The 25,071-nt window shown below is 41.9% G+C and overlaps 1 protein-coding gene across 1 annotated transcript in view; it reads left to right on the forward strand.

Annotated features, from left to right (window-relative positions):
* LOC137653907 (rho guanine nucleotide exchange factor 39-like) overlaps positions 1-25,071 on the forward strand; it is a 157,736-nt gene that overhangs the window by 70,090 nt on the left and 62,575 nt on the right. Inside the window, exon 3 of the mRNA XM_068387538.1 lies at positions 11,031-11,252. Within this exon, the coding sequence (XP_068243639.1) occupies positions 11,031-11,252 (222 nt within the window). The remainder of the gene's footprint in view (positions 1-11,030; positions 11,253-25,071) is intronic.

Here is a 25,071-nt window from a genome sequence, read left to right on the forward strand (position 1 = left end):
ACGCGCACGTGCGCCAGCCCTCTTACGCGCACGTGCGCCAGCCCTCTTACGCGCACGTGCGCCAGCCCTCTTACGCGCACGTGCGCCAGCCCTCTTACGCGCACGTGCGCCAGCCCTCTTACGCGCACGTGCGCCAGCCCTCTTACGCGCACGTGCGCCAGCCCTCTTACGCGCATGCACGGCAGCAGTCTTCTGTGCGCGCGTACCAATAGTCTTTCGCGCGCGCCACGCAATCGCGTGCCCATGCACCCGCTCGTGCGCAACCAGTCATGCGCTTCTGCGCATTCTAAGGAGACTACACGAAACTCTACACTGTGCCTTACTGCGCGCCAGCGCTCACCTGTGCTCTCATATCCAGCACCCTCCTGCTCACTTGCGCTTGCCAATGCGCCAACTCTGCAAAGAGCCAATGCTTGCCTATTCGCCTGCGCTCTCAGACCAGCGCTCTCCTGCACAGTTGCGGTCTCAGATCCAATGCGCCAGCTCTTGCCAAAGAGCCAGTGCTCGCAGATTCAGTACTCGCCAATGCGCCAGCTCTTGCCAAAGAGCCAGCGCTCACCTGCGCACCAGCGCTTGCCCTGCTCTCCAGCGCTCTTCTGCGCATTCACCGAAAACTGCGCTTCAGCAGAAACTGAGCACCAGCATCATCCTGTGTGCCATCGCTCCAGTACTCTCCTGCACACTCGCGCAATAGGCAAATAAGAATAAAACTTTGTGGATAGGTCACCATTGCCCCATTCCTCTCCCCAAAAACGCATAACATGGCCTCCGGGAAAAGAGGAAAGAGGCTTCACAGAAGGATTCAAGATCCCGAAGATTCCATCTTCCAAGGGGAATCAAAACGGCGAATCCTTGGTCCCTGTCTCTTCTGAAGTTTTTTGTTCCTTGACAGACCACCGTCAGCAAACAAGAAAGCATCAACAGACTGATCTCGAGATCACTGTGTGCTGATGGCTAGTTCACGGTTTGCTGATCGCTAGCTCGCCGATCACCTGATCGCCAATTGCTAGCTCATCTCTGATCATTGACCTCTAGTCCCTCCAATGACCAACGATCTCCGATTGCTAGCGTGCCAATTACCGATTGCTAGTCAATAACCAGTTATCAGCTTGCTGATCACTAGATCACCGATGGGCAGCTCATCTTTCTTCGATCATCAAACTCAGCTCGCTGATCTCTGACCAGCCCATCGTCAGCTTGCTGATCTCTGACCAACCAGGAGGGACCATAGTCAGCTTGCTGATCTCTGACCAACCAGGAGGGACCATAGTCAGCTTGCTGATCTCTGACCAACCAGGAGGGACCATAGTCAGCTTGCTGATCTCTGACCAACCAGGAGGGACCATAGTCAGCTTGCTGATCTCTGACCAACCAGGAGGGACCATAGTCAGCTTGCTGATCTCTAGCTCACCGATCACCGTTCCGCGATCGATCGCTGATCATCAATGGCTTACCATCACCAACTGACTATCATTGAACCATTCTCTGTCTCTCAGGGCTCTCAAAGCTGATTACCAACTCATTGGCTGACTGACCCGACAGCCTTCATCTGCCTGTCAGTTACCATCTTCGGCTCACTGACTGCCTATTCACTGATCATCGGCAATTCGCCAGCAGTTCATGACTCGGACTTACTAGTCAACCTCTGCCCGGAGTTCCCTAGATCAGAAGGTGTACAACATACTTCTAGCTAGTGGCCGTTCACCATCGCACTAAAGTGATCGGCAAACGATCGACAACCCTCATCAACGGCTTGTCGACAAGGGACTACTTGCGAGCACTCTCCAACTGCAAAGTAACCACGATACCCAACCGTTAACCATTGATTAACATTCGCCAGATTGATTCTATTCTAAGGAATAGCATCAGTCCCATCAGGGTGCATGGTAGGGCTAAGCGTTGCTTTCCTTCTGTTAGTTGAAGGAATTCTCTCTCAGGGAAGAGAGAGGGTATCGCGTCCCATCCTTTACGCCACGATTCAAGACCCCAGCGTCAACAATCTCCCATGCAAAAGGATCCACAAGGAGCTGCCCCTTTGGGTCGATGTCCACACCGTTTTGGAGTTTGAACAAGGGCTAAGACCTCAGGCCTTCATTTGCACACTGGACCTAAAGGACACATACTTCCAGGCCCAAACCATCCATCTAGGAAGGTTGGAAGATTCAGTCTAGACAAACAAGAAACACCAGTTCAGGGCACTTGTGCTTCGGTCTTTCCACTACACCCATCCTGGTCTCACAGGATGGGCTTCTGTTTCCTCCGTTTCGGGATGACTGACTAACCTTAGCAGACTCAGTGGCAATCTTGCATTAGCACCGAAACTTCTGAAGTCTTTTTACCAAGATCCAGTGATCAAGGTAAACTTGCGGAAGTCTTCCCTACTTCCCTCCCAGAAGACTGGTGTATCTGGGAATGATTCTAGACACCAATCTCCATAAACTTTCTCAAAACGAGAAGAACTCCCATCCCAGAGTGACTTGAGTCTGACTGGAATCGGGCCCTCGATCCCCCAGACATTCTGACCCCCATGGGACCAGAAGTTTGGACGAACCTCAAGGGATGGGTGTCGGTCGAGAATCTACAGAGTGGTATAACCTTCTCATCCTTCCACACCCCTCGGACTTGATGCTGTGCATAGAACACATTAAAAGAAGAGAGGAGGGACCATAATGCTGCACCACATGACCTCAACCCTCGGGACAGAGTCCAAAAGTACCTTCACTTAAATCATCTCTTAGGAGATGAAGGCCAACTTTCTGGTTCTTCAGCAGCCTCATTGGTTCCTAACAGACCACTCAGTGAAGTGATGGGCGACAGTACCACACACCACATAGAGGCTCACATCGACAAGCAAAAAGGAACTTGCTTGCAGCCTCTTCCCATCTGACAGTATAAACGCTAAGATGGGCCAAAGTCTGTTTGGTGCCACTATCAGCCCGCTTCATTCCAGATTAAAAGAATGTGCTCGCCGACAATCTGTGCACAGCATCTCAGATAAGGTATACCGAATGGTCTTTGGATCACCTTGTAGCCGACAAAGTCCCAACTTTACGGATCCTCCAACTAGGGATCTGTTCGCAATGCCCCTGAACCTCAGGTTGCCATTGCTCCCCAGCCCTAGACCCCAAGGCTCTCTGGCAAAAAACAGGCCAACAACGGTGTGTACAACAATGACGTTTACGTCTCGTCCCTGTTTTGTCTGGAGAAGGGCACTCAAGAAGGCTAGAACATCGGTCAGCCTCTCAAGGACTCTCATAGCTCCGCTATGGCATTACGCAGAACGGTTTCCAAACCTTCTGCAGCTCCTGATAGTCTCTCCAAGAAAACCCTCTCCACATCACAGACAACCCAATTCGTCACCTACCGGAAGCTATAGCTTTGCTATGATTGTATGCCTGGAGACTACCCAGTACCTCCTTTCCCACAGAGGCTTTTCGCAATAAGTTTCGAAAAGGTTGTCTAGATATCTGAGGAATTCCTCAGCATCAGTCTACCAGGCAGTATAACGTCTTGTGTGGTTGGTGTCATTGGAAAGTGTGTCTCTCCACTCGATACCTCTATTCCAGCAGTAGCGGAATCCTCGAGTATATGCAAGAGGAAAAGACCCCCTTTTCAGTTTCAACAGGTAAAGACGATCACTTAACCTTGATCCTTCACCTTCAAACTGAAAGGAAGGGGCATCCTCTCATCGCTAGACCTTTCCTAACTCATACAGACTTACAACTTTCCTTTCTCCAGTCGGTATTGAGACCGTCCTCTCGGAACATGGTTCAAATTCTCCGGTCTCTAAAGAGACCCCCTTATGTTCCACTTCACCAGGCAACAAATTTTCACCTGGTTTAAGAAGACAATGTTCCTACACACTCTGACAGCAGCCATACAAGTCAAGGAACTTCATGGTCTCTCTTTCGACATTGCCCATTAATGAGAAGGGCGAAAGGCAATGTTCAGTTTCGTCCCGGAGTATGTCGCCAGACAGAGTCTCTAGAGGTGACGGATCCTACACAAGTCTCCACTCGGTAACGGACGATCCAGATCATCCGTTACTGTACCCAGGGTAAGGTACAGTGAACCCTCGCTACTTCGCGGTTCGACCATCGCGGATTCACCACTTCGCGGATTTTTTTCATAACCCATGTATATACATATATCGCGGATTTTCCAGAAATATCGAAAATACCGCAATGTGACCGATGGTGCGAGATTGGAGAAAGTAAGGAAAATTGAATCGTGATTGATTTTCAATATAAATGAAACTTTGAGGAGCAACAAAGATATCATTTGTTAGAGAGATAGAGAGAGGTAAGGAATGGGAGGTAGTGAAAAGTAGCCCACAGAGAGAGAGAGAGAGAGAGAGAGAGAGAGAGAGGGGTTTAAATGTAATAAACAAAAAAATCTGATAGGTTATAACACATTAGTGCTTATGTAATATCAACTGTATACTGTAGACGGTTTGAATAAGTTAAGAAATGGTATAAATGATACTTTGTTAGTGTATTCGTACACACTCAAGAGCGGCAGCTAGATGACAGCTGATCTAATCACAGCCAAAAGTAAAAAAAAAAAAGAAGTCAACAATACTCGATTTTTAAAACAAACCCGAAATTTAAAAACAAAAGTACACGCTTTCTTAATGTGCAATTAACTATTTAAAGAGTGGCAATTTTCTAGAATAAAATGATATTTCCCAAAAAATAGTGGTTTGCTGATGAAATCGGATGCCGTATTTTTAGCTATGATTGAAATGGATGTAGACTCGGCCTAATTATTTAGTTTCGTATTTAATTGACACTAAGAAAACTAATTTTAGTTTCTTCATCTAAATGTAATTATTGTATAACACGAAGAGAGAGAGAGAGAGAGAGAGAGAGAGAGAGAGAGAGAGAGAGAGAGAGAGAGAGAGAGAGAGAGAGAGAGAGAGAATCAGCTGTTGTACTCAAATGGCGTGTTTTTGTTTCGTGAGAATTTCATCGCCACGACTTTAACAACAACATACTGTACTGAACTTTACAGTATTATACAGACTACTGTAATATGATAAAGTAAAATATTTGTAATCTATTTTATATGAAATGGGGCTATTTTTTTTTGTTTAAAATTTACATTTACGTATGTAAAACAACTCTCTCTCTCTCTCTCTCTCTCTCTCTCTCTCTCTCTCTCTCTCTCTCTCTCTCTCTCTCTCTCGTAGATTGTTTTCCTGCTTTGCTACGTATGTATGATTTTATATAGATACGGTAAATAATATTTGTAATAACATATTTTATTAAAGCTTTTACTGTAATATCATTATTTATCACTTTCATCATGCGCGTTAAATTCCTTAGTTTGTTTACTGAGCGTACTTTATGACGCCGTCGTTTCAGGCGGCGTCATAAAGAAAAAATTTCATTTGGAAGTCCTAAGAAAAATTAAGTAAAACATTAGTAATAACCAAATCAACATACTGTACTGAATAATCAATATAATCGATGCAGAAACTAACCTATACACAGATGTGTAAATGCGTTTGTTTCTTCATTATAATCAGAGATAAACGTAAACAAAACATTGGTTGCCATTTTTTATCGTGCTTTTTGGCGTGTTTAGGAAACGCATGATATAAAGTCGCCCTTAATATTTGTGCCTGTTTTAGTTTAGGGTACGTTAGTACATGCATTAAGTGTTCTGTACATTAAAGGGTAGTTTGTTAACAGTACTACGTACAAGGGAAGGTTTTGAAAGTCTGAATATACATGTTAAATAAATAGGTAAATATGTTGTCACTACTTCGCGGATTTTCACCTATCGCGGCCGGGTCTGGAACCTATCTACCGCGATAAACGAGGGTTCACTGTATGTGACTCTACCTTAAGAAAATGGCAACAGCCCACCCGGGTCCCTTCTCTTGTCATCAGCACTGGGAGAGACTAAAGGAGGAGCACCAAAACATCATCTCAACATGACGAATCACGATGTCAGGGGCATAGCTATGCTCCTGGCCCTTCTAAGCAGATTACTCTGTGACACAGGTTTCACATGAAAGGATGTGAATTCTCCAGGTGGCTTTCGCAACCTTTCTCCTGCAAGACGTGACCCACAGGAACTCGATACGATCTCTATCGGTCCGGTGGTGGCTGCACAACAGCTGGTTGTATACATCAAGCTCCTTATTGGACAAGTAGCAGAAGGTTGAAGGCACTGTTACCCGGTTTTAGTTTGCATGAATGAAAAGATTTGACTGGCTCTTATTCTTTTCTTCATCCTACCCTCTCTTGGGGAAAGCAGCATCCTGGGTTCTCTGCATAAGCTGACCTCAAACCACTGCAGGTAAACCATGCTCCCTTGTGTACCTAGTATTAAGCTAATACTGTTGCGTCCCCATACCCTGGCGAGGTGGTATTGGGAAACTCTTGGTTACATAAGTTTTTCTTACAATAGATTTGGAATAACTTTCCCTAGACAGTCACACTTTAGCATGTCTCAACACACAGCTTGCGTAGGCTGCGAAGCTTGCGTAGGCTGCGAAGCTTGCGTAGCAAGGTTTTAGCGAGGGCAGGGACTCCTTTTTTTTTTAGTACTAATATACTCAGATAAGGAGCCCCGGATAAAGCCAAAAGCCAGATTGGCAGGGACGTCCACCCTTCTAACTAACTATATAAACCTTAGCTATTTATACAAACTTGCCCTATTGTCCTTGAAGTCCTACCTCCAAGCAAATTGAGCTAAATCACATGTGTGTGAGGGGGAGTGGTAGCAAGCTACCCCCCTACCCCCCGCTAATTAGCGGTGTGGGTAGTTAACCCTCGCTAAAATCTTAATGCCTTGTCATTTCAGCTAAGGTGTGTATAGTTAGGAAAAATACAAATTATCTACGAATTTGTCATGCTTACATAGTAAAATATAAGTGTTGGTACTAAGTGGCAACTCAAGAACAACGCTCGTCCGATGCAAAAATAAGTGTCATCAGTTTTGCTGCATACTGTATAAATAAGTAGACCTGAACAAACCTGTGACAGGCCTAGGTTGCCGCCAGGTATTACCCTAGCTCAAGAACTATGCAGAGAGATAAATGTACTGATCCACAGATGATGAACATCTGACTGAAATAGGTCAACCCCCAAGGATTACACCTTTATAGGAACAATGAGAGGCAAAACAGAAGAAATAGTTAACTTGTTGGATCTTAAGAAAACTAAGATTTCTGGTCTTGCAGAAACAAGAATGAAGGAACATGGCAGAAAAACAATACATAATGGTCATGAATTGATATATTCTAGCAGAAGAGATAACTATGATCATGGAGTAGGAATGATACTGTCACCTGAGTTTGCTATGTACAATATATCGAGAACGTAGTTTATAAAGATAAAATGACCATAATACAGACCTGCGCCCCCCCCCCCCAGCAAGGAAGATCCCATGAAGTAAAAGAACTTTTCTACAATCAACTTCAGGAAGTGTGTGAACACTCCTCAATGGATAGTGAAATTTTTATTATGGGTGACCTAAACAGACATGTTGGTAGAAATAAATTGAATGGAGTAATTGTTTTTTTTTTGGCATTGGTGAGCAGAACTTAGAAAGAATAATGCTGGTAGATTTTTTTTGCTTGAAATAATCTAACAATATTAAATATTTACTTTAAACATCAAGATTTGCATAAGTATACATGGTACAGATATTACAACCACCAGAGTGCCTATGACCAAAAAAGTCAGATTGACTTCCTTTTAACATCAAAGGAAAGTATCATAAAAGATGTGAAAGCCATCCATGAAAGCCATCCCATCCATCTCTTTTGATTGAGGGCTAAATTAAAAATTCACAAACAACAAATATTAAAGCAGCCAAAGAGACAGAGATTACTTGAGGAAAAGGTTAATGAGAAGAAGCCAGAGATCCAGAAGAGATTTGAAGAAGACAGTTTAATTATCCAGGATGACAATGTCAAAGAGTTCTGGGAATATTTTAAAGATATTGGACTGAAGATAGAAAACGAGGTTGTTGAGGTCTCAGCAGTTGGTGGAAAAGAAGGAAGACAACTATGTGGTGGAATGATGAAGATGAAGGAAAGGACACCAGAGAGAAGACATGAATATGAAATATACAGAGATATTGCAAATCTTGTAAAGCAAAAAGTACAAAATGGAATGTGGAGAAAAATTGGTGATCTAGATATTGATTTTTAAAACGCCAGAAAACTACTCTATTCCATATCAAAACGGTACACATCTAGAGGTACTACTAGTTGTCACACATCAATAAAGGATAATCATGGTGAAATTCTTACTCGCCCTAGAGATATACAAAACATATGGACTAAGTATTTTAGTGACCTTCAAATTGTGGGAGCAGCAGTGCACCTGCAATTAACAACAATAATATGGAAATAGATCAGGATAATCTAATAAACATACAAGAGGTAGAGACAGCGTTAAAGTCAATGAAAAATAACAAATCACCAGGTCCAGATAATATTGCTGAAGTGATCAAAGTTTGTGGGAATGGGATGATTGAATGCTTGCACAACCTCTATAACTTTGCTTACAGCTCTGACATAGTTCCCTCCGACTGGAATGAGTCATTTATATGCATTATCTTTAAGAAAGGTGAGCCTACAGAATGTGCGAACCATTGACATATCAGTGATGAGTCATATAGCTAAAATCTACGAAAGAATTTTAGAAAAAAAAGTAAGAGCCATTGTGGAAAATAGACTAGCTGAAAGGCAATGTGGGTTTAGACGAGGTCGCAGTGCAGTAGACCAGATTTCTGCATTGAGGTTATACCTAGAGAAGAAATGGGAATACAACCAAGAACAACATCTATGCTTTCTAGACCTTGAAAAGCATTTGATAAGAGTTACTAGAAACCAACTTTGGGAAATCTTCCATGAATATGGAATCCCTGAACATCTATTCAGAGCAATTAAGGGCACATTCAAAGATCAGAAGAGTAAAGTCATTGGAGGAGATACTCCTTTTAGCATCTCCACAGTAGTTAGACAGGTAAGATAGCCCTTGAAGATAAAATGAATTACTGGGATTTGGCTCTTACGCAACAAGGATTGAAGTTAAACCGTTCAAAGACTGAATTTCTGGTGTATATACCTAGGTAGTGTCATGACCTCAGATGAAAGGATGTAGCCTAAGATAAACAGCAGATTAGCCAAATATAGTAAAAATGTAGGTGCTAGGTACCCACTACTACAAAATAGAAATACCCCAAGAGAAATGAAGTTGAATTGTATGAATCAATTCTTAAACCCATACTAATGTACGGTTGTGAGACTTGGGTCCTGACTGAGAGGCTAAAATCTAAAATCCAAGCAGCTGAAATGTGTTTTGCATCTAATTTATGACAACTAAAATGAGAAAGATTATACAATACTAATATAAGAGAAGGATTGGGTGTGGAACCTATAATTCTTACAACTGGAAAGAGCCAATTGAGATGGTATGGACACATCTGCAGAAAGCCAGAACATGGGATGTAAAAAGAATGTTTGATTGGGTTATGGAAGGCAAAAGACAAAGGGTAAGGCCAAGAATTAGGTGGAAGGATATCAGTAGTAATTTGTTAGCAAGATGCGACACAAATTTCACTGAAGCTGTAGGAATCTGTCAGGATCGCATGGGGTGGAGAAGATTAGTCAAAAATCTCTCAACTGACAAACTAAGTCTAATGAGAGAGAGAGAGAGAGAGAGAGAGAGAGAGAGAGAGAGAGAGAGAGAGAGAGAGAGAGAGAGAGAGTTTGTTATTTGGTAGTAATACCATCATTAATGTTACCATTAAAATTAGTGAAAGGTTAGAGAAAGATAAAGGTTGCCTAGAACGTAACCACAACTCTAAATTTTGTCAGCTTGACTCGCATCGATAAAAGTTCATTTCATTTTTTATAGAATTTTTCTTTATAGGCTATTTTTTTTTAAATTATGTCAATAAAATGTAAGGTAAATATAGTTTGGTTATATATATTATCAGTCACCGTACCTAAGCCTACCAATGTACTTCAAAAGACACAGTTTTGATACATTTTGTCGTGCTAGATTCGCAGACACAGAAAATTTATTTTTGAGAATTAGCAACCGCATAAATGGCGAATCACACAATTCAAACTTGCATAATTCGGGACTATACTACACTATAAGTGGGTGTATAAAAGAGACAATCTACCCTCACTACCCACTACATGCAAGATGTAACGCACAGGTCCTTGGACATTGTTTTGGTAAGCCCTGTGGTAGCTGCACAGCTAGTGGTATAGTTATCTTAGCCCCTCACATTGGAGGTCAGAGTTTTCATTGTTAATCTGGGATAAGTGAAATGGGAACGATTGTCCTTTTCTCTTTTTCATCTTCCCTTCTCCTGGGGCAGAGTATCCAAAGACTTTGTCAGCTGGATTTCTTTTACTACAGGTATACCCCGTATTATTTGTAGCTAGAATATGTTTATATATTCCGTTACGTCCCTATTCTCTTATGAGAAGTAGTTGGGATGTCTGGTCCACAACTTGTATATTCACAAACCTGTTGATTATACTTAGCCAATCGTAGTTACCTTCCTCCATTTTTGACAGGCCACTAGTTTACAAGGTGTCAGGATGCTCATCCCTCACATTATCATGATTGGATGCAACAATCCTGGGTCAAAAGTTTCCAGTTGATAGAACTTAATCCACGTCAGGGTTAGTCTCTTATGTAAAGAACAAATGTTTGTATTGGTATAGGAACAAATGAAAAATTTAAAAGTAATTTGTATTTTTCTTAACTATACAAACCTGAAATTCTTTTCACATACTTAATCTACCAACACCTGCACCCAAAGGAAAGCCCCTGCTGCAATCAAAGTGAAGAAGATATAAGTGAGTATTGTTTTGGGGGCTGCTGGCGGTTTTTATAGCCATATGCCAGCCTGCACTGATTTCTTCTCCTTTTTATTGAACTCAGGTTTGTATAGTTAGGAAAAATAAAAATTACTTCCAAATTTGTCATTTAAGTGTGTGAATATGTAATTTCTACTTGTCATATGTATCTGATCTGTTGCAGTATTTTGTAAAGGCATCTTTGGAGAAAGCATCAATTCCTCAGCAAATTCACACTATGATTTTTGGACATCTACCACCCATCAAGGAAATGAACACTGAATTATTTAAATCTCTGAGCATAGAAGAAGGCAACATTGGTGCTGCCTTCTTGAAAATGGCACCTTTCCTGAAGGTGTATGCAGCGTACGCAAAAAATTATCAGCAGGCAATCAATATATTAGTGGTAAGTGCTGTGATTGTTTTATAACTTTTCTTTGTAAGCTTTCAAAAGATGTTTGAGTGTATTATGAGTTTATTCAGAAGTTAGTCATGATGAAGTAACCAACTACTAAGTCTAGGATATAAGAAGTAAATAAGAGATAGTAAGAAAAATCAGAAGTTTAAAGAATATTTTTATTGAAGAACATTTAAATTGCTCAATTACAACACAGAAGAATGAAACCATTCATTCTTTGATGACTGTAGTATGTTGTACCCAGAACCAGGCTCTTGGCCACTAGCAAAAAAAGAAAAGGAAATAAAATTTTCAAATTGCAGTAGTAACCTTAATACTTGAGTTATAGCATTCATTTTGATGATTTTTAAAATGTGATTTTCAAAACATTATAATTGACAACAGAATAATTAGAATTGGAATAAAACTTGTCTAGATTGGGTAAATTTTGAGTTCTGTGGTGGAAAAAAGGAAATAATGCTACATACATTGAATGCTACATACATTGACATGAATATCCACAAAGAAAAGTGTAAAATATAGGAAGGAGAATTATGTTGCATTTTTTTCTAAACGAAATCTGTTTTTTTAACAGGGTTTTAATTTTTTCAGTTTGAGGCAGAAAATCTTACGTAGGTCATGAAAGAAAATTTTCAGGAAATTAAACTTTGATCTTGAAATCAGAAATTGATAGAAAATAAAAGGATTTTCCTATCATTTGGAATCATGTTTGCTGTGGTTCAACTAAGGCTCAAACACTAGCATACTGTAGTTCGTAGTAATATTTTACAGTAAGGTGCCATTTTTCATTTTTAATAAGTACTGTATTTGAAATAAAAACTTTTTACGACGTTTTTACGGCATCAAGGACTTCCATTGGTCATCTAGGGGATCATGACTTTGACAATGTCAGGGACATCCATCAGTCGCTAAAAAGTTAAGAATTCTGTTATTATTATTATCATTATTACTATTATTATTATTATTATTATTATTACTATTATTATTATTATTATTATTATTATTATTATTATTATTAAGGCCGCTCATGAATGGTAGAGGCAAGGGACAGTGGCATTACCCTGGCAAGCAGGATAATGCCCTAAAGACGGACCATATATCATATGATCAGCACCCAAGATATCTCGCCACCCAAGCTAGGACCAGGGAGGGCTAAGTAATGGCTGCTGATGACTCAGTAGGTAGACCTATAGGCTCCCCTAAACCCCCATTCGTAGTTCACAAGGATGGTGAGGTTGCAGACACTAAAGGAACTAACGAGTTTGAGTGGGACTTGAACCCCTCTCTGGCAATCACCAGATAAGAGATGTTACTAATAAGGCCACAATAATTATGAAGGTATGTATCCCTGGACTTATGACCCTGCCACAGGCACTCATCTTGTCTTTCTATGCCAACTTACTACCTAACCATAAAGAAATAATGAAGTAAAAGCAGCAACAGTTATGGACTGCTATGTGCAAGGAAAGGCAGTGTACAGTATTTGATTATTTAAAATTCTTTTTCTACCTCAATGCTGGTTTTAGATAACTAAAACTTTTAGAACTTGGGTTAATATGAATGCTTTGGCAAAATACTATAAATTTAATCTGAAATGCAGTTTGTTCTATAAAGTATTTATTTTCAGCAAATTAACTGCATAATTAATAAGTAGCTTTAAACCAAAAGAACTTGTTATAATTAATCTGTCAAGTAAATAGTTCTATAAGTATTAATAAACATATACTATACACTTTTTGTTCCTGTGAAAAATACAAACCTTTCACTCTTTACTGGGGAGTATTATTTCAGTGAAGCTGAAAACACCCAATAAGCTTTTTTGTTAGGGTGTAACTACCCACTGCTTGTTAGTGGGGGTGGGGGGTGGGGGTGGAATAGCAGGGTAGGTTAACCCTCCTGCTCACACCAGCACTAGCGACTAACCGTCACTTTTTATTTTGACACGGTAGAGTAAAGACGTAGCCTTTCTCTCCTGCCGGACCATTTTAACCAGTTACGGTTATATAGAACTGGGCTAATGCTTAATAAAATGTCCCTCCATGCAAGGAAGGTAGCAAGAGGCTTTTGGCCTCTACCTCAGCTGCTCACCCAATGCTAGCTCTGCTTCAGCGGGCGGGCAGGAGCAGTGGCTGACAAGAATTCCTTGGAATGGCTTGTCGGGTAACCTTTCAGGCTAAACCTAGAAACGAACTTCGGCTACGTTTCACAGGCAACACTTGATGTTGGCCTTCAACTTAAGCTTAGCTCTTTGACTGGAAGCAAAGAGTACTGCCTGGAGGTTCGCTCCTAGGTGTTAGATAATTTTCCACTCGAGGGAGAGATAACCTCCTTCAGTTGTTGAGCAACTTTCCCTTTTTGAGGGAGAGTTAACCTCCACCAAGTGTTTGAGGGAGAGTTTATCCACCAGCCACTGTCCAATCTCCCCGCTTGCAGGGAGAATTGGGGATTCCTCCAGCGGAACTTGGATTTGTCCTTGCTCTTTAGGGCTTATTGACGAATTCCTACAATTCATACTCTCTGCCGCCGTACCCTCAGGGATCTTTGCTGCAGATGGCAATGACTGCTGGCCGCTTGAGGCTGCCTCCTCTCCCATCGAGGAGCCTCGTAGGCCTTAACTCCCCCGGGTTATTGCAAGAGCTTTGTTAAGCCAAGCTTTTCTCTGCGCCTCATAGTTTCTAACTCTAACGAGTTCCCTTCCGAGGGAATGACATAAGGCTACTCGCCACCCTCCTTTTTAGGGTATAGGATGGGTAAGAGTAATAAAAGGACCTTAGTTTTGGAGCTCTTCTGCCTAACGTAGGTCTGCGAGACCCTTGCCTTGTGCGAGACCCTCGCCTTGTGCGAGACCCTCGCCTTGTGCGAGACCCTTGCCCTGTGCGAGACCCGTGCCTCGCCTTAGTACCTGAGGCGAGGGTTTGAGAGACCCTCGCATTAGTACCTTAGGCGAGATTCTCGCCTTGTGCGAGACCCTTGCATTAGTACCTTAGGCGAGATTCTCGCCTTGTGCGAGACCCTTGTCCAGCCTTAGTACCTGAGGCGAGTACTTGATTTGGCGGGATGTAAACAAAAACAACCCCCACACCCTTGAATCTTACTTCTGACAATTGTCTCCGCAACACAAACTTTCCCCTGACGTTATCATAAACTGGACTCTTAGACTGAAGGGCAACAAAAACAAAACATGACCTTAAAACTATATTTCTCAAAACTTAAAACTAAATCAATAACCATCCACATTCAAATTATCAACACTTAAAACTAATCGAAAACTCAACACAAAATAACATATATATAATAAACAAAAGCACCATTCATATAACCCGCAAAAACCCTAACAGACTTAAAATTATCCCATACACCAAAACCAATACAGTATTTGTTTATGTGTGGACGTCTTTGTCCAAACAAGGGCCAACAGTCCTTCTACAGCCCAACCACAGCTCTCTAGCTACCGTAACACGGACAAATGTTATTATATAATTGCATTAATCATCATCATCATCACAATCCTGATTATCAGTGATCCAAACGGAAAATCCTTCAAACGGGCTGGGTCATTATGGCATCAAAATCAAGAAAATCGTTCAGTGCAATCAAATCGTAATCCTAATCGTAGTCCAGGTCATCAACGGTTGCGTAATCCAAGAGCAGTCTTAATACAATCTAATACAGACCAGGTCATCAACAATATATCCACTTTCCAAAAATTTAAGTCTCTCCAAAGGAGGAATCACGGCCTGCCAAAATAAAAAAGAAAAACACTTATGAACACTCCTAACTAACTGAACTATCGCACTATAATCAAAGATAAATAATAAATTGTTCCTATCATTCACAATCACGACAAGCAAAGATAAACAAAACTGTACTTACTCAGAATATAAAAAAAAATCACTTCACAGCCGGCTTTCAAAGAACAAAAAAAACATAACCGACTCCTGCTACAGTCAAATATCGAATGCTTTCCCCCAAGACATTCATCACCGCCCTATCCTAGCTAAAAAAATGTAAACAAACAACCTCAAATATACCGACAGTCTTTCCCACTACAAACAATCATTCGCTAACTACCCTTGTTCTTCGGCGCGCACCGCGGACACACGTACACACAAACACACATACTCTCTCGCGCACGCGCTATCTAACAAAACTAAAGCAAATGAAATTCTCTCTCTCTCTATTTGACAAAACTAAAACAAATAAACACACTTTCACTCTCTTGCGATTTGACAAAACTTGAGTAAATAAACTCTCTCTCTCTCTCTCTCTCCCTCACTCTCTCTCTCTCTCTCTCTCTCTCCCTCACTCTCTCTCTCTCTCTCTCTCTCTCTCTCTCTCTCTCTCTCTCTCTCTCTCTCTCTCTCTCTCTCTCTCTCTCTCTCGTTATTGGGGTGAAAAAACACGATCACATCACCCCAACCCTCCAGCAATTAAAGTGGATAAAATTAAAAGAAAAGTGTATGTACGATGTTTGTGTTTTTGTTTTTAAAAGTTTGAGAAAAGAATATCCCAACTGGCTATACACATTTCCTACAGTTGGTTGTAGGAATGCATTAACCAGACAGAATGAAAATCTATTTGTAGACAGCTATCGAACTGATTTGGGTTCACGCTCAATGGCAATAAGGGGCCCAGCTTGCTGGAATAAACTACCTCTGGAAATAAGAAAATGTATAAATGTTAGTTCTGATTTATTAAAAAAGAAACTTAAGCAATATTTTTTAAATTTTACTTGAATGTATATATATCCTAAATTTTTACAATCCAATTATTGTGAATTTTATGTAAATAATGTATATTGTTATGTAACAGAATAACCATTTTATAATGGAATAAAGGTTTTTGACTTTGACTTTGACTCTCTCTCTCTCTCTCTCTCTCTCTCTCTCTCTCTCTCTCTCTAATGACAAAGCTAAAGCAAATAAAATGTATCTCTCTCTCTCTCTCTCTCTCTCTCTCTCTCTCTCTCTCTCGCAAAACAAAAAAAATCAATTAAAATAAATTAATCCTCCACATTGAGGGGAGGCTTTGCAAGACCCTCGCATTAGTATCTTAGGCGAGATTCTTGCCTCGGGTGAGACCCTTGTCTTGCCTTAGTACTGCAAGACCCTCGCCTCATACGAGACCCTTGTCTCTTGCGAGACCAGCCTCATGCGAGACCCTCGTCTCGCCTTAATACCCATGGCAGGTTTGTGAGACCCTCGCCTCACCTTAGTAATCATGGCTGGTTTAGGAAACCCTCCTTGCCAGCGTTAGAGTAGAGTACGCTACTGGGTCTAGCCGTAAAGGCAAGATTTAATGCTGGCATTTTCAAATTCTCGTTTACCGATTCTCGCTGGCGTTCACGAGTGCCTTCCAGCGTTTTGCTAGTACAGTATCAGATGGCACACTGATTGTCTCTGGTTTTCACAATCGCTTGCCAGCATTTGTGGACGATCGCCAATGTCTGCTGATTCTAACCACATTTGCTGGCAAGCCTATACGAAACTGCATAGTGTTGTGTTCTTTGCATTCTGGGACAACAAATCCTTTATGCAAGACTTCGCTTCTTCATGGGTAACTCTCATCCCTGAGAAGTTTTACACAACGATGTACGTTCGTTAAAACTATATACAGTAAAAGGCTAAAATGAACCCCTGTGGACCATGCACTCTCCCCAAGACAAAACCTTAGTATTATTGCTGCAAATACGGTTTACTACTAATGGCTGGAGTCAGCCGCATGCGTCAGTGTGCCCTTGGACTCAACGAATTCTCATTAGACGCAGAGTTTATTGAAACATAATCCTTCTGGGTTATATTCTTGGGCTTTGTTGCTCGATGGAATGGAGAGCTCTTTGGAGCACTCGCAAAACGGGCGTGTGATATACAGTACCCTTACAACGTTATTATTTCAAGCCTTTGGTCCCAAGGGAACGGTATTAGCTTCAACTTATGTTTATGAACGATAGCAAACCCCGCCCACAAGTCTGCCAGACAAACGTCAGCTTCTCGTTATTTTTACGAACGTTAACAAGCCCCTCCCACAAGGCAGCCAGACAAACTTTGTCAGCATCTCATTATGTTTATGAACGATAGCAAGCCCCGCTTACAAGATGGGCAGGCAAACCGATGTAGGTATGGATCGCTAGACTAGCTGTATGTTTTGTTTTCAAGGGGGCATGCGCTCACATCTTAAAAAATTCCTTGGGCAATAATGTTGCGATTCGTCACACATACTTTATTCCTGCAAGCGGGCTCAGACTCGTCAAATGTTTACCTAGAGGCAAAGAAGTTACGCATGTGCAACTGCAGACGGACATGCACATATGCGAACAAGACATTTTTCTGCCGACAAGGACTATTGACAATCTTACAATTAGAACTCCGTTCTAATAAATCATTAGTGTTGATGGCTATATTCCTTACGGGAAACCATTTATGCATTACTGTTCTTCCTTCCCATAACCTGACATACTGGATATGCAATCTACCTTCATCCCAGGCAATTCCTTCCTAACTTCTGATCGAAGGTCCAAGTTTTTAAAAAATACTGAGACTAAAAACTTCACATAAGCGAATCTGTTTCCTGGAACGGAATATTCGAAACTCATACTAGTTTTGCCGATCGAGATGAAGAAATAAAAATGTCTTTGTTATTCATAGGAAGGAGGAGGTCTCGCTTACGAACGTTTATCAACGTTCTCCAACTGAGTTCTGGACACAACTAATAGTTTGTTCTATGCCCGTATGTTTGTCCACCTCTCTGGTCTGTGTTACTGGTCTGTAGATGAATATGCATACAGTTCCTTACCTGTTCAACAATAGATTGAAGATACGTCTAAATTTTACCTTTCGGGAGTAGTTGTGTGCGATCGGTCGTCACCAATCGGTCTCTAGCCTGAAAGTGATCACTAAAGAGATACACTGTAATAGCATCTTCCTCTAAGGCCTCCAAGGGGTACTGGCTACCCTGGTTTACCAGTTTGTAACATACTTAGTAGGCCAACTCCCATTGGATTGGTGGCAGTTGGAGGACAAGATTCTCCCCCCCTTCATAGCAGGTGCGTGCAACTGGTTGAGTGTCTTGACATCAACTCAAGATGTTACTTGCTACGCAGTCGCTAGACCCCTCTGGAGGAACCGAGGATGGTTGATTTTTCGCTTGAGGGTCAAGGTCGCTTCTTCAACTCAATGGAACTTGCTAACCCATAAGGGGGTACAACAGGCACAATCCTGGGGTATTGTTGACCACCCTACTGGGTATTGGTTGACCAGGTAGTCCAGAGGCCTTCCCATTTTCTGATGATCAGGTGTGGTGATTTTTTCCTCACGGGTACAACCTGTCTCTGCAGTCTTAATAGCCATTTATGAATGAATGCCTCCTACTGTAGGAGTGCATAATGCTACCCAGGTTGCTATGAGAGACAGGTCGTACGAAAATACTCTGCTCCATCCTTCTCGAGCATGAATACAGGCTAGTTTCTCAAGGAAATCTTGTGCTGTGTTGCGCACCCATTCACCAAGAACACACTCCTCACAATCGTATACAGGTAGCAATTTCCAGTAAGAAAGCTAGGAAAGGCTCGCTTTTACAGCTCTCACCTTGTGAGCACACGCAGAATGGTTCCGGACCACCTGCACCTGCTTACAGAGGCACCATGAGAGCTTCCTCCCCCTTCCCGAGCTACTCGGATAACCACACATGAATATTTTCCACCAAGCGATACTATTGCTACATCTTAACACCTGGAGGTTATTCAGCAACTACTCACAGAGAGACGCTTTTCAAAGCCAGTTGCTAGGTGCATGGCAAGATACCTCTGGGAGCCGTCGTCTGCAGTATATCAGGCGAAGTGGTCCATTTTCCGTGGTGGGTGTCATGGACGGGGTCTCTCTCCACTCAGGGCCTGTATTCGAGCAGTAGCAGAGTTTTTACTGTACCTCAAGGGTTAATAAACTCCACTTAGTGTCGATGGTGAAAGGCTTTCGTTCAGCCTTGAACATTGTTTTTGAACTGAATCGAGTTAACATTTCCGCCTTGATAGAATTGTCTCTCCTCATACGGAACTTCGAGCGTTCCTTCCCTCAGTCAGAAGTTAGACCAAGTCCTTGGAATGTTGTCAGGGTCTTACGTTCACAGAAAGGAGCTCCTTATGAGCCTTTACATCAAACCTTGGATAAGAACTTGACCTTTAAAAAGGTTTTCCTTTGGCCCTGACCTCTGCAGGTAGTCAGCGAGCTACAGGATTTTTCATACGACATTGCCCATTCAAGGGAATGCCTGACAAGTCACACTCTGTTTAGTCCCTGATTTTGTGGCAAAGATGCAGAATCCGTCCTTCGCAAATCCTAGATTCAGGCCCTTTCGGATTGGGAGTATCTGATCGCTAACAGACGATACTGATCAACTGTTACTATGTCCGGTAAGGACAATGAGGTTATATCTCATAAGGACGAGATGAGCTCGACACCAGATCAACAAGCTGTTCGTCAGCACGGGGAAGACCAAGAGGAGAATCATGAAGAACTCGATCTCCTTTTGGATCAGGCGAGTAATAGAAAGGGCACGAGCCTCAGACACCTCGGCGTCAGGTAGATGTCCCCGTGCTCATGATGTCAGGGGAGTAAATATTTCCCTGGCATTCTGAAAGAATTTTTTTGTTCAGCAGGTACCTCAAGCAGGCAGGTGGAAATGTCAAACAATGTTTGCCTCCCGCTACCTGCAAGACATAACCCACAGGAGCCTAGGAACATTCTCAGAAGGTCCTGTGGTGGATACTCATAACGTGATCTAAACCCCTCAGCTCCCTTGTGGAACAAGTATCAGAGGTTCTAGGGTGGAGGACACACACGAAATAAGTCTTAAGATGAATGTAGTAGTGACTGGCCACTTCATACTTCATCTTCCACTCTTTTGGAGTGCAGCATTCGGGGGATTCTGCACAGCTGACCTCATTGCTCTGTGGGTGAGTATCACTCTCTTTGAACAATTGCATATACATGTATATACAGTGATACCTCTACATACGATCTTAATTCGTTCCAGAAACTACTTCGTATGTTAAAACGATCGTATGTTGGAGCAAATATTCCCATAAGAATACATGGTAATTGATTTAATTCGTTCCTCAGCCTAAAAACCCATAATAAATCCCTAATAAATGGCTACACATAATTACACAATACATTAATACAATGTCTGTATAATAAATACATATTACAAACCAAAAAAAAAGAGTAATAATAATGAAATAATAAATAAAAAACGGGTTGTAATGTAACACTTTACCTTAGCGACAGGCCAGCGCAGGTGTAGGGACTTCTATGCAGGAGGAGACGGAAGATCAGCGAGGAGGTAGGGACGTTGACTTTGTACGATAACGTGTACGATAACTTACACTAACTTACACTACTACGTGAACTTTAACTTAACTTAGCTTATTTTTTTTTTCATTTTTATAATTTTATATTTTTTTTTACATTTTTCTTATCTTATTTTTAATTTTCATCACTTTCACTCAATTCGGTCTTCCTTTTCTTTGCTTCACTTTCTTTCTTTTCATCATGATCACTAGACCGTTTTAGTAGAGATTTTAAAAAAAAACTATCGTGGGAAAGTTGCTTTGTACGGCTTTTAAGGATTTTTCTAAAATGCGTTAAGCAAACATCATCGAACTGCGCAACAACACGGCAAACCTGAAGTTCCTGTGGGTGATGCTTGTCGATGAAATCAACAACGTGTTGATGATATGCCAACATCTGTTTTATTTCCGCCGTACCTAAGATTTCGCCTACCTCCTCGATCTCCTCCGACTCACTCAACTGCGCTTGGAACTCATCATGCTGCATGGCTTGCAACTCCTTGAGTTCCTCGGTGGTGAGCTCTTCATGATGCTCATCGACGAGTTCGGTGATGTCATCTTCATCTACCTCCAGACCCATGGACTTGCCAAGGGATACAATCTCTTCGACGTCTTCCTCGGCGGCAAACACAGGTTCATTCTCGGGGCCAAAACCTTCGAAATCTCTGGGAGCAACAGCATCAGGCCAAAGCTTCTTCCAAGTGGAATTCAGGGTCCCACAAGTTATTCCCTCCCAAGCCTGATCAATGATCTTTTAGCAGTGCAGGATATTGAAGTGGCTCCTCCAAAATTCACGCAAAGTTAAGTTGGTGCTTTGCGTGACATTAAAGCACTGCTTAAATAAGTGCTTGGTGTACAGCGTCTTAAAATTAGAGATGACTTGCTGGTCCATGGGCTGGAGGATAGGGGTGGTATTCGGTGGAAGATACAATACCTTGATGAATTTGTATTCGTCGATGATATCATCTTCGAGTCCGGGGGGTGAGCGGGTGCATTGTCCAAACAAAGCAAGCACTTCAAAGGCAAATTCCTCTCCTGAAGATACTTCTTGACAGCAGGGCCGAAAACTACGCTTACCCATTCCACAAAGATATGCTTAGTAACCCAAGCTTTAGAATTAGAATGCCATAGAACATGTAGCAGGTCTTTATTAATTCTATGTGCTTTAAATGCCCTAGGGTTTTCGGACTGGTAAACTAACAGAGGCTTAATTTTGCAGTCCCCGCTGCCGTTGGCACAAAGCGCAAAAGTCAATCGATCCTTCATTGGCTTATGTCCAGGCATTTTCTTCTCTTCAGCGGTAATGTACGTTCGACTAGGCGTCTTTTTCCAAAACAGACCGGTTTCATCACAGTTGAAAACCTGCTGCTCTACGTAACCTTCCTCCGCCACGATGCTTTCGAACTTTTTAACAAAGTCTTTAGCAGCCTTAGTGTCCGAACTCGAAGCTTCTCCATGACGAACAACTGAATGAATCCCGGTCCGTTTCCTAAATTTCTCGAACCAACCTCAAGACGCCTTGAATTCCTCCGTCGTAGGATCGGCTGAACTCTCCCCCGCGTCACCCCGAGAGCGCGCCGCCTTCAAGTCACTGTAGATAGCGCTGGCCTTCTCACAAATGATCGTTTCCTTGATCGTATCGGCAACAATCTCCTTGTCTTTGATCCATATTAACAAAAGTCGTTCCATCTCTTCAAGGGTAGGGCTATGACATTTAGAAATAATCGTGATCCCCTTCGAAGGTTTCACTGATTTAATGGCTGACTTCTGTTTTATGATCGTCGAGATCGTCGACATATTCCGGCCATATTGTTTAGCCAGATCGCTAACACGTACACCTCGCTTATGCTTTTCTATGATTTCCTGCTTTAATTCTAATGAAAGCATAGACTTCCTCTTTTTCTCACCACTGCTACTACTTCCTGACCCGAAACTAAGCTTTTTAGGACCCATGATTACGGAACACAGAAAACAACACGTGAAAAGGCAAGATAAAAAATTGTTAAAACTGAGCGAATAGAGGACAACCACACGATGCGCACGCGATGAGAGGACTGATCAAGGTGACGCTCGATTGGCGTCCCTCCGATGTGCTGCCGTCTAGCGGCGTCAACAACAAACTACAGTACGCTGCACGCTTTCGAGAAAATTCCACGGGTAAGCTTATTGTTTACGTCGTATGTTGGAGCAACACTTTGTATGTTGAGACAGAAATTTGGTCGAATTTTACTTCGTATGTTGGGACAATCGTATGTAGCGGTTCCACTGTATGTGTTTTGTCCACATCCTCCTTTCAGGGGGAGGTGGGAAGAACTATACATTAGTAGAGGGTATGGTTGAATGGCTATGATGTATGTTCCAATAGATTAATTCCTTATTCTCCAGTAATGACTGCCCAGGCTGTTATCCTACGAGGATAACGTGCTGCAGGATCCCTCAAGGTATCCCTATACAGATGCCATCCCGGGATAGTTGCTAGCCAGTTGTTTCGGACTTCCACCCACCTAAAGGTGAATCTCCACAGTAAAGATTGGAAGTTTTGTAATTTGCACCAGAACAAATGACAAATTTGGAAGTAATTTCTATTTTTCCTAGTAATACAAACCTGGAGCTCTTAACACATACTGACCCGCCAGCACCAACCCCCTTCAAGTCCTGCCGCAATTACAAAAGTGATGGTTAGTCGTTAGTGCTGGTGTGAGCAGGAGGGTTAACCTCTCTCCTTCCCTCCGCTAACTAGCGGTGGGTAGTTACACCCTGACAAAAAAGCTTATCGTCCGATTTCAGCTTCGTCGAAATAATACTACACAGTAAAGGGCTCCAGGTTTGTATTGCTGGGAAAAATACAAATTATTTCCAAATGTGTCATTTTTATTTGCTTACCGAGTAATAAAATATATGTACACATTATGATCATCAAGGGTCTTAAGTATATAAAACTAAAAAGCCTTTTGTTCTGGTACAAATACAAACCTTTGTCCTTAACATAGGAGAGATAATAGCGAAGCTGGAATACACAGCAATTAAAAATTTTTAAAGAGGTGTAAAGAAGTGATCGGTACGTAGTTACCGACTGGGAGTGGGGAATCCCTGTCCCCCTGCTTGCTCACTGAGTATTCACTTTGATAGTAGCTGTTATTAAGGACAGACATTTTTGCTAGCTGGAATATTGGCAAAGTTTGTAATTGCTTTCTTTTTCTTCTCCAGCATGTTATCAACTTTATATCTTCATTGGGGATGCCTGTGGAAATGCGGAAATGTCTAGGGGTGTCGGACAGTAAATGCATCACCTTTATGTCCTTTATGAGGACAAATCCTCACCTTTTGCACCCTCTTAATGAGAGAATGCCTTGATAAAGTCATTGAGCTTCAGCACGGCATATCATTAATGTATTGAAACTTGGTGACGGGCAAGAGGGGTCTTGAACTTGGGGAAATTGATCCCCCAGTTTGAATCTAAATTTCTCTCCCTCTCATCTTTTTCTCCCTCTTAATATTACTTCGACCTTCTCCTAATTTTATAAACTTTCTTTCGTGTTGCTGTCCCAACTCAATGAGTAAAATTTCCCATATGTATATGTGTAATTATGTACATGTACTGTATTTGTCTTTTTTTTCGGGGGGGGGGGGGGGGCATGGATGTTTCTACATCCGTTATTGCTGCCTGCTTGATGAATGGGAGGAGGTGTCGCAGTTGGGAGGTATTTGCGCTCAAAACTATATGTGAGGGTATTGGATGATCTCAGCCATCTGGAAAATGGTTTGGACCTTTTTGGCAGAACTATTTTCAAGTGTTGGGTCTTCGGAATCCAGGGGGATTCAATGCTTGGGGTAGGACTCTCGGCTTTTAGCCGGAAACCCATCATTACAGATATGGGGAGGATGATTCCATAGTTTCTTGGTCTCAGTCCTAACAGGCGGGTTCAGCTTATGCCTGTGCCCCTATATCGGTTTTAGTGCTATCCTTTCGGTAGGGTATGGAGTGGACCATCTGGGAAGTATACTCTCATTGTGCTGACAGTGGAGAGATTAAATTTCCTTTCCAACGTGTGATACTTTTTTGATATTTTCACGCAGGTAAATCACAACTCACTCACAAATGACAAACTACTCTCTAAAATGGATCTTTCTAATGACAAACCCCCCTCCCCTGGATATGCTGAATCTTCCCCGGCACTGTTGACAACCTCTGGCAAATCTATTAAGGAAAATTCTGTTGATGACCTCGGAACTGGAAAGGACCATTCTACTGATATCCTAAAATCGAGTAATTTGGATAACACAGGGAAACTTCGAATCCGTCATGTTACCCAAATTCCAATAGACACAAACTATGATAATCTACCGTATATATGGCATTTGAGTGCTATGGATGTATAAAGGAAATAAGAAAGAAACTTGAAGATGAAAAATGGGATTCATGGATATCTTACAGTAGTCATGTTGAAGCGTTTAAAGCAACAA

This window comes from Palaemon carinicauda, chromosome 1 (genome assembly GCF_036898095.1).
Source record: "Palaemon carinicauda isolate YSFRI2023 chromosome 1, ASM3689809v2, whole genome shotgun sequence".
NCBI lineage: Eukaryota > Metazoa > Arthropoda > Malacostraca > Decapoda > Palaemonidae > Palaemon > Palaemon carinicauda.